Source organism: Equus asinus, chromosome 2, assembly GCF_041296235.1.
Source record: "Equus asinus isolate D_3611 breed Donkey chromosome 2, EquAss-T2T_v2, whole genome shotgun sequence".
NCBI classification, from domain to species: Eukaryota; Metazoa; Chordata; class Mammalia; order Perissodactyla; family Equidae; genus Equus; species Equus asinus.
In genome coordinates this window covers 145360730-145374227 of record NC_091791.1, presented here as the reverse complement: position 1 = coordinate 145374227, position 13498 = coordinate 145360730, and the positions used below count along the sequence as shown (strand labels likewise).

The 13498-nt window shown below is 45.9% G+C and overlaps 1 protein-coding gene across 1 annotated transcript in view; it reads right to left on the bottom strand.

Moving 5' to 3' along the window:
* MYO5C (myosin VC) overlaps positions 1 to 7930 on the bottom strand; it is a 92526-nt gene extending 84596 nt beyond the window's left edge. Inside the window, exon 1 of the mRNA XM_014850527.3 lies at positions 7745 to 7930. Coding sequence (XP_014706013.3) covers positions 7745 to 7771 — 27 coding nt within the window. The 5' untranslated portion in view covers positions 7772 to 7930. The remainder of the gene's footprint in view (positions 1 to 7744) is intronic.
* Between the last annotated feature and the right edge of the window lie 5568 nt (positions 7931 to 13498).

The following is a 13498-nucleotide window of genomic DNA, read 5'->3' as shown; positions in this document are numbered from 1 at the left end:
CATGACTCCCTAAGTTTTTTGGGTTGCTTTAATTTTTGACAGCTAGCTAAGATAGCTAAGAGCAGGAGCTTGCTGAGCTTGCATACGATAGGTAAGATTTGAGAGAGAGAGAGGGAAAGGGAGAATGACCCGGGGGACAGTGACACACACTGAGAAACACACACCCATGCAAATAGGTGGACAGAAGCCTCAAAAACAAACATGCAGACACACACCTCTCAGACACACACCCACACTCCTCACATCCTTGTTGCCATGGGCTACTATTTCCTACCTCAGGTCTGCTTTAGAAAATAATTATTGCTAATCTCATAAAGCTGAAATCATTAATGGACTACGCCAATTTATCAAGACTCGGCCACTATAGAATTTGAGAACTGAAAGGGTCCTTGAAGACTGGCTACTCCAGGTTGTTTGCCAAAGTTGTTCTGAAAGCTGCAGGAAGCTTCCATCAAGGCGGCCGCCCACCATGCCGAACAGGTAAAGGGGGAGGTGTTCTGGGGAGAGCCGAGCTGGGGGCTACAGCTGAGGTCCCTCAGGTCCTTCCACAGAAGCCTGGGGCTCTGAGAAGTAACATTAAAGTCACTAAGCCAACCGAAGCCTTTTGTTTTATTGATCCCCAAACACAAGCTCAGAGGGCTCAGTAACCCACCAAACACCACACAGAGAGTCTCCAAGGCCAGAACCCCAGGGGACCCGGGGCCTGGGACTCCTACTTTGAACAGCTGGTTAATTCAATGAGTCTGGCCCTGAAAATAACCCTGAACTCTCCACTGCAACCATCCACTCGAGAGCGCTCAGCAGGACTGTTTCACTGGTTGCTTTCAGCTAAAAGTCACAGTAAATGCTGAGGAGTACTAGGACAGATGGAACCCAACGTCTGCTTCTCTTCTGGAGGGAGCACAAACGCCCTCCTGGGCTGGATTCCCCAGGCCAACCACACCCACCGGGCCCGGGGCCTCTGCCGGCAATGCCACCGGTCATCAGGGCCCCGCAGCTGAAACCCAGCCTGGTAAGTAAACACACCCAAGTTTACCCAGTTCCACACAAGTTACACCCATTCAGCACCCTCCCTCCTTCCTCACATTCCTCGACCCACAAAGCAAGGCTTTCAACCTGAGGAAGAGCTAACCCTGCATCATTTAGACAAACAAACGCAGTCCTCCAAACAATGTGACGAGCTCTCACGGGACCTTCCCAGTTCGGTTCCTTCCCAGGGAGCAGGAGCCTCAGGACTCAGATGACCTGCCAGACCTCCAGGGGCAGGCCTGAAGCGGCCAGAGGAGCAGAGAGGGTCGCCCCCCACCCTGACACCCTCCAACTCACGCTGCACCTAGGCCAAGGGAGGCTCGGGAGCGAGGCGACAGCTTCAGGAGCACGGAGCCCAGGAAGCCGTCTGTCTTCAGGAATATGCCGAAGCCACCCGCCCCATGTGCTCAGATGAGAGGAGAGGGGCCTGGTCTCATGCTGCCTGCCTTCTTGAGGGCCTCTCAAAAAACCACAGAAATGGCTTGAAGACTTTACATGGAATATGGAATGACATCAGTTCCTTTCTAGCCACTTTCTGGACTGGAAAGGAGTCTCTACATTCTTGGCGAGCCGGGCCAGGGGAGGGACACCACGCTCCCTCTCTTCCTCCTCTTCACTCATTCCTCCAGGCCCTCTTTGGCCTCCCAGGCCTCCTCCCATGTCTCCCGATGTCCTTCCTGGCCTCCTCTCATGACAGGCTTTTTCTGAAGAGTTTCACCCATTCCCACGGCTTCGAGACTGGCCTGAAACCTGTGCACCATTGAGACCTCCGGCCCAGAACCCTCAACCAGTCTAGCCCACATTTCCAAGTGCATCCCAGTTGTCAACCCCTAAATGTCCTCAGACACTCACAAATTCCAGGCTCAAGCGATCATTATACCTAGCCCAAACCCATTCCTCCTCCTCAGTTCTCTTGCCCCTCAAGTGGGAAACCTGGGACAATGCTGGGCTGCCCCACCCTCCTTCCACCCCCAACAGCCAAATGGTCCTCAGGTGCTGGAAAGCCTGCATCCTAAACAGGTCTCACCTGTCTGCCCCATCCAGCCCAATGCCATGGCCATAAGTCAGCTCCCGCCACCCTGCCCCCACCAGTCCTCTCTTGACAGGCGCCACTGCCCGCTGAGCTCTTCCTCAACCAGGCCGAGCACCAGGCTTCTGTGCACAGACAGATCCCCTCACCCCCACCTGAATCAGAAATTCCATGGGTGGGGCCCGGCCAGATGAAAGCTTTCAAAGTGCCCCCTTATGGATTCTGATGAACAGCCTGGCCTGGGGAGGCACTGTCCCAGCCGGTTTTCCTACCCAGGCTTACTCCCTTTTTAATCCACCCTCTGCCTGCTGCCACAAAAACCACTAGCAGTTTCTAGGACGTGCCAAGCTCTTCCTTGGCTCCGCACTCTGTACTTCTTTTTCGTCCACCCCCGGAGCCACCCCTCTTCTCCCCATCGGAGAGCAAACTGCTCTGAGCAGTGGAGTCAGCTCAAGACTCCCGTCCTCTGTGGCCTGTTCCCTGCCACCCTCACCCCAGGCAGGCCTAGACGCTTCCCCTTTAGACTCTCTCTGCCCCTTCCCCAGGTTTCCGGGGAACGTCTCACCTCCCAGCACCAGCACCTGAGCTTCAAGAACCTCGTCTTTGTGCCTTGGAATCCAACACGACGACTTCCCCATAGCGAGCGCTCCATAAACATCTACTGAGCACAAATTCAAATTCACAGCAGTTCAGTTGTGCCAATTAAAGACTAAACTTGGTATTTTAGTCTTTATGTCCCTTTTTTTACTCTTTTGAACTACCCATATATAATACAATGGATAAATCTAATTTTCCAGAGTGGCTAATGATATATAGAAGTCTAAAAACTGCTTACAATAGCTAAATGGAAAGTCACTAAACTGACCTTTGACCTTATTTTAGACAGAGACCCTGGACTGCTTGTCAAGATACTTCTTTGATGGCATATCTGAGTTTCAGCAGAAGTTTTGTGAAGATGTCTTGTGAGTTCCTCATGCACAAGCAAGAGAAATTGACAGTTGAAGGATAATATAATTTGTGAATCTGTGGCAAAAACAGTCATAACCTGAATCCTGATGAATGAGAAACAATTTAAGAAAGGTCTCTAGAGGCATGCCACAGAGCTCTACAGCCTCATCCTCCATTCATCACTTCTGCCAGTGTCTTAGATGAGAAAACAGAACATGTGGAACAAACATGCAGATAAAATGATGCATTAGTTAAAGACGATCAAGATTCAAAAGGTCTTGGCAAGCTGCACTACACTAAACAACAAGATGGAGAGTTTAGAGAGAAATGTAAAGTCCAATATTTAGGTACTAAAAATCACCCGTATTATAATAGCATCAATATAAAAAAACCAACTTATATTAAGCATTATGTGTCAGGTATTGTGCTAAGGATTTTACATAGATTATTTAGTTTTACAATGACTGGCATGACAAATCCAATGCCAAGGACCTCCGAGCGCCAAACCTAATGACCTTCCTCAGCCTTCATCCTCCTTGAGTTTTCTGCACGTACAGAACTGCCCAGTCATTAGTTACTCATGCACCTGGTCATCTTCCTTTGTTTGCATATCTTCTATGTTCATGACCACACAGCATATACAGTTTTTGTACCCTCATTTTTCACATAATAGAATCATTTTCCCATGTTGTTTGAACTCTTTAAGTAGCATTTTGACGGCTTCATACCCTTCTACTCTGTGGGGCTTCTATAATTCATGTAACTCTCCCCCTCTCGCTGGATGTTGAGGTTGGTTCCATTTTAGTTATTAGAAGGAATAATCTGATAAAGAACCAGGCGTCATGGGAGGCAGCCATGAAGTGGATCGACTTCCCACAAGCCCTCTGTGTGTGGGGCAATGGTCAGATCCCTTGAAGAGGAGGAAGATGATAAGGGAGGTTGAACTGCAGCCGTGGTAGTGGGACGTGGTGAGAGCACAGGTCTTTAATCCTGGCTCCATCACTTCTATGTAACTTCAGGCAACTGAACCTGAGCCATTTATAAAACTGCAACATCTAACACACAGCTTTGTTTATTCAGATCAAATGAAAAAAGGCACATAAAGTTCTTTGGATGGCATGTGGCACATGAGAAGTAGTCAATGACTGCAAGATAAAAGTAACCATCACCAACATTACCCGCATGCCCATAGCTTTTTTTGAAAACAGGAAAACATTCATTCATGCATGTATACATCAAACATTTATTGAGCTGCAAGTGTTCCCTGTTCTCCAGAAACTTTTGGTCGGCGGGGGAGACAGAGTGAATGAGTGAAAGGTGCCCAGATGGAAGGGCTGGCTGCAAAGCTTTCTCAGGAGAGGGGCTCTCAAATTGAACTTGGAAGGTGGAGGTGCTGGTGAGCAAAGGGGACAGACATTTCAAGCAGAGGGAGCCCTTGGGCCACAGCAGAGAGTGGTGACACTGCAGGAATGCATGAAGTTTGGCGGAGCATGAACCAAGGCAGGAGCTGGCAGGCAGTGGGGAGAGGATGCAGAGAGGCGAGACCTCAGGGCTGGTCAGGGAGCCTGAAAGTGACAGGAGCCTCCAGACAGGTTCAAGTAGAGAATGGCCAGACCGGTTTTTCTCAGAGAGATTTCAGGTAGAGGAACTGCAGGGTCAAATGCTCTGACCGTTTCCAAGGCATGAAGCCAAAGCGCTTTTGAAAAGAGATGGGTCATGTTACACTTCCATCGGGCCGGCTGCAACTGCTACTCTCGCCACCCTTCCTCCCAGGAGTCCCCTCTTCCTTCTTGGAACCTCTCTTCCTGTGGCTCCCAGTGCCAGGTCTCCTGCCTCCTCCTCCGTGTGAGGGCTCCATCTCAGCCCTCCCTGAACAGATGCATTCCCCAGTGTCCTGTCCTGGCCCTCTTCTCTCGCTTGGGGAGGCCCTCACTGCCTGGGCTTCTGCTACTACCTCTGGGCAGAAGACCCCTGGCCCATCCTCTACCCTCACTTCCAACCAGCCAGGGCACTGCCCTGGGAGCCCCCTCACCACTTAACACCTGCAGGTACAAAATTTGTCTCACGCCTTTCCTAAGAAATTTCCCCTCCTCCTGATGTCCCTAATTGTGTCAATGGCACCACTCTGCTCTCAGTCATCCAGATGCTAACCTCCATGTCATCCTGGGCTCATCCCTCTCCTCACGCTCCCCAGTCTCATCCTCACCTACCCCCACACACTCTCGGACTCTGCCTCCATCCTCCATTTCCAATAGCGCAGCCCTAATTCTTTCCCACACACTTAGGATGACCTGAGAATTTACATACCTGACTCCAGCCTCTCGCCACCGGGCACAGAGTCCCATGGGCACTGCTGGCATACCCAACTTCCTAAAACACCACCCTTGATCCTGTGGTCCCCCACTCAAAATCTTCACTGGAGTATAAAGCCCTGGCCTGACTCTTTGGCAGCCAAGACCCTCACCTTCTCAGCTCTGTTGCCCAGCAGGCTCCTCCATGCCCACTAGTCCTTCGTAATCACATTACTTGACATTTCCATAATCAGAAAATTCGAGAGGCAAGACTTACTTAAAAAAAATATCTTTCTATCCTCCCCAAGCATAATGTTTTACATACAGAAATTCCTCAATAAATGTTTAATGGGAGATAACATGCCCATCTTGAAGGACTATGCAAGAAGGAAGACGAGACAGGGGCCAGGCAGGCAACAGCATGGAGACCATGGGGTGGGTGCAGCTGTCACATAGGATCTGGCTGCCACACAGGGATCTTAGAATGGACAGCCCACCTGTCACCCTTCAGCAGGGTCACTGTTTGCCTCTGGGTGCAGAAATGCATTTCAAGTTGTTTTAAAACATTGTGTGGCTAACACTGCGCAAAGAAACAGAGCACCCCTGGGGGTTCAATGTGGCTAAATGTGGTCCCCAGTCCTAAGCTGTGACTTAGGCCAATTCTGTGTGGTGTTCCAGGACAATCGGGCTGGATCTGCAGAGGCAGGGGTGCGGTGAGAGGCTGGGAGGGTGTGGGGAGGAGTGGAAGGGAAGCAAGGAAGAGGGTTTAGATGTTGTCTCAGTTTAAGAAAGAACTCTTTAACAAAGCAAGCTCTCTAAAATCTAAACAGGCAGCTACCCAAATGGGGTGGGGGGTGCTTTCCACCTCTGGAATTGACAAAGTGGGACAGACAGACCACCTGGAAGGGAGGTGGCAGCCAAGGAACACAGGTGTCTACCTGGACACAAGGTGGGTAGGGACAGCCATCAAGGCTCCTTCTGGCTCTGGGATTCTCAGGATCTCTGTCCATTCCAGCTCATCTCTAGAAAACTCTTCCATGTCAGTTTTCCTACATTGTGCCTGGTACCTACTTGGTATTTAATAAATATTTGTGGCTGAGGCACTTGATGATAGAGATGCTCACACCTGTCTATTTTTGTTTCAGGAAAAAATGGTTACTTAAAATAGGTTAACCCTCAACAGTTTTCTCTGTCCTCCAAAGTCTCTTCCAAGAATAGTTTTATCCAAGAACTTTCTTTTACCTCCAGTAAGTTGAAGACCCAAGAAGCACTACTGGATATCTGATGGCTCACATTCTTACTGGTAAAACTATGCCAGAACAGAACTAGGGCAATTCAAACACTGTCCATTTGGACATTAACTCTATTAATGGAAATGCATTGAGGGGAAAATACGATTTGGTTGATTTGTATTTGTGCTGTTACTAATGAAGCAAAGTAGAAGGGAAAAAGTTTGCTTAAACCATTGAAACAATTATTGACAGCTATCTTTTATATCTACAGCAAAAGAGCCTTTTTAAATATAAAGTTAGGGCACGTGTCAGGGGAAATGGATGGATTCTAGTCTCCTTCATCCGGATACTGGGGACCATACATTCCTCTCCTGGGGTGTAGGAAGAGCCTGCTTTATGGCTATTCCGATAGGTTTTTTCAAAAGGGCCAACACTTTTGTACTCTTTATCCAAATAATTAACCAAGCTCATCTCAGATGGTTCTGGGCATCCTGTGGGAATACTGCCCTTCCTAGATAAGGGGTGAAGCCCTCTGCCTGGGGGAAGAGGAGGTTTTGAAGGAAGGCTCTAGAGGGTTTCCTGGAGTCAGGGTGAATGTGAAAGGCATTTTATAAACTGCAAAGCACCCAACGTTAGGTGAAGAACCTGTGACTGCACGTCAGGACCCCTGGGTTCCCAAAAGCCTTCAGTTTCTACCACGGGTGAGACTGCAGCTTCGGATATCAGAGGAACTTCAAAGCATTTGCCAGTATTTTGAAGACCCAGGAATTCTACAAAGCATCCTGAATACTGTGGCGCTAAACTCCTGTGCCAAGTTGTTCAAGGGGCTCCCAGGTGGGTCAGGAAGATTACGGATGCTGGTATTGGCCTACGTCTGAAGTTTCTACGTCCTGCGGGCAACTCTGATTACACTCGTGGCGCGGGAGGAGGGGGTCGAAGGTCGCGGGGGACGGTGGGGGGTGTCGCGCGACCCCTGGACACCAGACACCGAGAAGCTGCGGACGAGAGGGGAAGCCCCTCCCACTCGGTCTCCCATCCGGAGGGACCCAGGCTCCGGGGGCGCCTTCCTCGTGCACAGGGACCGCAGCCCCGCGGGGGCGACACTCCGGGTCCCTCCTCCGGGCGAGCGTGCCAGGTGCACAGGTGTGGCCCGGGCGCCAGGTACAGTCAGCATTCGCGCCGGGCCCGCTTCCCTCCCGCGCGCCCCCGCCTACCTGCGTGTAGAGCTCGGCCACCGCCATGGGCGTGAGGAGCCGGCGTCGCTCGAGGGCCGCGCCGGTGCGAGGCTCGGGTCCGGCGCGCGGCTCTGGGGCCCCGGGCAGAAAGCGTGGGAGCCCCGGGAATCAGCGCTGGACCATCTCGCGGGAGAAGTTCTGCGAACAGCTAACTTTCCCGAGGGCGGGCGCCCCGGGAGGAGAGCGTCGCCGATTGGTCCTTCCCGGCCCAGTTTGGCGAGGCCTCGCTGTGATTGGCTGGGGCGGTGGCTGCGAGCGGGGCGCGACCCTCCTCCCGGCCAGTTCTGGGCTGTGAAGTCGGTGCACCTGGCGCGGGGCCGAGCGTTGGGCCCGGTGCGGCCGGAGCCGGGACTCGGCGACTCCTGGAGGCAGCCGGCAGGTGTGTTCTGAGACGCTCCCGGCCCGAGTTCCAGCTCCCTGAGGTCGCAGCGTGTTTACTGGAAAGAGCAGAGGATATGACCGTGTCCATAGAAAGCAAGCCTCAGGAAATCAACAAACTACTGGAACTTAAGAGAATTCAGCCGTGTGACCATATTCAAAATCAAATAAAGAAATGAAAACTTTTTCTTTATAGGAGCAATAACCATTCAGAAAATAGGATAGAAAGTGAGATAGAAAATAAGACATCTACAGTATCAACGAAAATATGAAGCGTCCAGAGATTACACTAACAAAAATGCACTTGGCCTTTGTGGAGAAAGTGTTTCAATTTCTCTTCAAAGGCATAAAGGAAGGCCTGAATAAATGGGGAGATAAGCCATTTTCATGGATGGGAATATTTAATATTGTACAGGTGCTAATTGTACACAAATTAATATATAAGCCTCATAGAATTGGAATCAAAATCCTAGCAGGACTTTTGGAGAATTATAAAATGAGTTTATTTTTCATATGGAATAAAAGTCCATGTATAACTAAGACAACTCTCAAAACAAAAAACAAAGAGATTTGCCCCGCCATGTATTAAGGGATATCACAAAGCCATAGTCATTAAAACAGTGTGATACTAGCATGGGAATGGATAAATGAATAATGGAACAGAATGAAGCCCACTAACAGGGCCCTGCATTATATGGTGGCCTTGAGGACCAGCAGGGGAAAGAAAAGATTACTTAATAAATGGGCCCATTATGTGGGGTAACAAGAGAAGTGAATCCATGGCAAACCCTGCATCCAAAAATAAACTCCAGATGGATTCATGATTAAAACTTAAAAGTCAAAGCAAGAAATTACTAGGAAAAAATGAAGGATAATATCTTTTACATGTTAGGTTAGGAAAGAATGTCTTAAGATACAAGCACAGCCATAGATGGAAAAAATGATGGATTTGAGGTCATCAAAATGAAAGATTTCTGTTCAGTGAGGAACACCATTCACAAATAGAGTCAACAGTAGGAAATATATTTGCAATTTAAACAACCAACAAATGATTAATAACTAATACTAACCTAGAATATATAAGAAACTACTGTAAATTGGTTAGAAAAAAGATAGGAAGTCCAATTTTTAAAACTTGGAAATTGACAGCAAATTAATAGGCTGTTTGCATATGGGGACACTCAAATGGCTGGTTAGCATATGAAGAGATGTCAACTTTATTAGTAATCAGAGAAATACAAGTGAAAATAACAAGATATCACTTTACCCGTCAGACTGGCGAAAATATTTAGGTTGGACAACATCAACTGCTGCCTAGAATGTGAGAAAATAAGAACTGTTTTGCTCACACAGCTGGTGGGAACTAGACTCATATTCCCATTCTAGAGAGCAATTTGAGAATATTAGTGAAAAGTTTAGGCAGAAAAATTCTCACATAGTCACCCAAAGAGACAGATAAGTAGATGTTCATCACAACAGTTGTATGTCAGAGTTGGAAACACTTAAGTATCCCTCAATAGGAGAAGGAATAAGTACAATAGTATACACATACAATGGACAGCTCTACAGCTGCTAGTAGGAACAGACGTGATCTCCCTATAGCCCTCAGAGAGAGAGAAAACAGGGCTGAGTAGATGTCTAGCACAGTCTTTTTTTGATTTTAATTTTATTGAGGTCATTATAGTCTATAACATTGTGAAATTTCAGTTGTACGTTATTGTCAGTCACCATATATATGTGCCCCTTTACCGCTTATGCCCACCCCCTGACCCCCTTCCCCTCTGGTAACCACTAATCTTTTCTCTTTGTCCGTGTGTTTATCTTCCACATATGAGTGAAATCATATCCTGTTTGTCTTTCTTTGTCTGGCTTATTTCACTTAACATAATACCCTCAAGATCCATCCATGTTGTTGCAAATTTTATCTTTTTTTATGGCTGAGTAGCATTCCGTGGTAGATATATGTACCACATCCTCTTTATCCACTCATCCGTTGTTGGGCACTTGGGTTGCTTCCACGTCTTAGCTATTGTGAATTATGCTGCAATGAAGATGGAGGTGCATAGTCTCTTTGAATTGTTGATTTCAAGTTCTTTGGATAAATATCCAGTAGTGGGATAGCTGGGTCGTGTGGTATTCCTATTTTTAATTTTTTGAGAAGTCTCCATACTGTTTTCCATAGTGGCTGCACCTCTTTGCATTCCCACAAACAGTGTATGAGAGTTCCCTTGTCTCCATGTCCTCTCCAACTTTTGCTATTTTTTGTCTTGATAATTATAGCCATTCTAATGGGTGTAAGGTGATATCTTAGTGTAGTGTTGATTTGCATTTCCCTAATGATTAGTGATGTTGAACATCTTTTGATGCGCCTGTTGGCCATCTGTATATCTTCTTTGGAAAAATGACTGTTCATCTCCTCTGCCCGGTTTTTGATTGGGTTATTTGTTTTTGTTGTTGTTGAGTTATGTGAGTTCTTTGTAGATTTTGGAGATTAACCCTTTGTCGGATATATGATTTGCAAATATTTTCTCCCAGTTTGTTGGTCGTCTTTTTGTTTTGTTACTGATTTTCTTTGCCTTGCAGAAGCTCTTTAGTCTGATGAAGTCCCATTTGTTTATTTTTCTTTTGTTTCCCTTGCCCGAGTAGACATGGTGTTTGAAAAGATCCTTGTTAGACCGATGTCTCAGAGTGTACTGCCTATATTTTCTTCTAGGAGTTTTATGGTTTCAGGTCTTACCTTCAAGTCTTTAATCCATTTTGAGTTAATTTTTGTGTATGGCAAAAGAGAATGGTCTACTTTCATTCTTTTGCAGGTGGCTGTCCAGTTTTCCCAATATCATTTGTTGAAGAGACTTTCCTTTATCCGTTGTATATTCTTAGCTCCTTTGTCAAAGATGAGCTGTCTGTAGATGTGTGGTTTTATTTCTGGGCTTTCAGTTCTGTTCTGTTGATGTCTGTGTCTGCACAAGTCTTTATATATATTTTAAAACTCAAAAAACCCTGCATACTGTATGTTGTTCACAGATACAAGTATATTTAAATAAAAGTGTGGATGATAAATTACAAAGTCATCCATTAAATCTACAAAAAATGAGATTGGAGATAAAGAAAGAAGGGGAACCCCTCCAAAATTTAAAAGGGTCTGGCAGGGACCAACAGTGCTAGGTTTCACAAGAAGAGGATTATCGTAAATTCAATTTGGGGCACCTATTGTCCAAAACAATAACATAAAGAAAAAGAAAAGAACATAAAGTGGGTAGGGACAGTTGCCTGGCTGCTCAGAATCAAGAAGAGAATCTAAAGGTCTAACTGCTTTTTCTTTAAATAAAATTTTTATCAAAGAATAAGATTATATGCAGAAAAGTGCACAAATAAGTGTACAGCTCACTGTATTCTTACACATGGAACACATCGACACACCCAAGTAACCACCACCCAGATCCAGACAGAACATTTCCAACATCCCCAAACTTTCCACGTCCCTTCAAGTCATTACCCTTCAAAGATAATCACTGTTATGACTTCTATCACCATCAGTTACTTTTACCTGTTTTTTTTTTTGTGAGGAAGATTAGCCCTGAGCTAACTGCTGCCAAGCCTCCTCTTTTTGCTGAGAAAGCCTGGCCCTGAGCTAACATCGTGCCCATCTTCCTTTACTTTATATGTGGGACGCCTACCACAGCATGGCATGCCAAGCGGTGCCATGTCCACACCCGGGATCCAAACCGGCCAACCCAGGGCCACCGAGAAGTGGAACATGCACACTTAACCACTGTGCCACCGGGCTGGCCCCGAACTTTTACCTGTTTTGGATGTTTTTATAAATGGATCATGTGTGTAACGTTTTTGCATCTGCTTTATTACATGACTATTATCCATGCTGTTGCATGTAGCTATAGTTTGCTATTTTTTCTTCCTGTGTAGTATTCCATTGTATAAATATTCTACAACTTATTTATTCCTTATCCTATTGCTAAATATTTGGGTTGTTTCAATTTGTGGTTATTATTAACAATGCTGCTATGAACATTTTTATATGGGTCTTTTGATACACAGATATATGCATTTCTTTTGGATATATAAAGAAGCGGAATTGCTGGATTGTAAGGTATGCAATGTTCAACTTTAGTAGATATTGCTAAAGAATTTAAAAAATTATATTAATTTCTGGGGCTGACCTGGTGGCATAGTGGTTAAGTTCATGAACTCCACTTTGGTGGCCTGGGGTTTGCAGGTTTGGATCCTGGGCATGGACCTACATGCTGCTCATCAAGCCATGCTGTGGCGGTGTCCCATATGTAAAATAGAAGAAGATGGGCACAGATGTTAGCTCAGTGAGAGTCTTCTTCACACACACAAAATATATATCAATTTCAACTTGTATCAGCAGGATATGAGAGTTTCAGTTGCTTACTATCCTTACCAACACTTGATACTGTCAGTTTTTTAGATGTTAGCCTCTCTGAGGGTGTTGTGTTGTCTCGTGGTGGTTTCAATTTGCATTTGCATCATGGCTATTTATTGACTGCTTTGGGATTCTCTTTTGTGAAATTTCTGTTCACATCTATAGTCTATGTGAACTGCTACTTAAACAGATTTTCAGCGAGTTCTATTTTCAGTGCTATGCCACTTTCAGTGTTACTTGCTTCCTCTGAGGCCTGTGCTGGAGTTTTTCAGAGTTTGGCCATGAGACCTCGATGACTTTGGGGCTCCCTGCTCTGCCAGTTTAGGTTTCAGCCTTCTTGGCTCGTGAAAGTAAATGATGGTTGTCTGACTCCTCTTCCATTCTCTTTCGCTTCTTGAGTTTATCATCATTCACTGGAGCTTCTGGAGGAAGGGGAGATAAATGCAGGCCTTGAATCCATCTTTCTTTGTGTATTTTGGTCACGAATCATCAATCCTTTATCAGCTATATGATTCGAAAATATTCTCTCCCACTGTGTGGGTTGTCTTTTCATTTTCTTCATGATGTCCTTCGCAGCACCAACTTTTAAATCTTGATAAAGCCAGTTTATCAATTCTTTTTCTTTTATGGATCATGCTTTTGGTGGTATATCTAAGAAATCTTTGCCAAGCTTAAAATCACAAAGATTTTCTTCTAGAAGTTTTGTAGGTTTAGCTCTTACGTTTAGGACTATGAACTTTTTTGGATTAAATTTTGTGTGCGCTATTGAGGTAAGGGTCTAAATTAATGGGGTTTTTTTGTTTGTTTGTTTTCTATGTTTGGGTATTCAAATTGTTCCAGCATCATTTATTGAAAAGAATTGAATTGATTTGCTTTGGCAGCCTGGTCAAAAATCACTTGACCATAATTTCTGGATGTTGACTTCCATTCTGTTGATATTATGTCAGTAC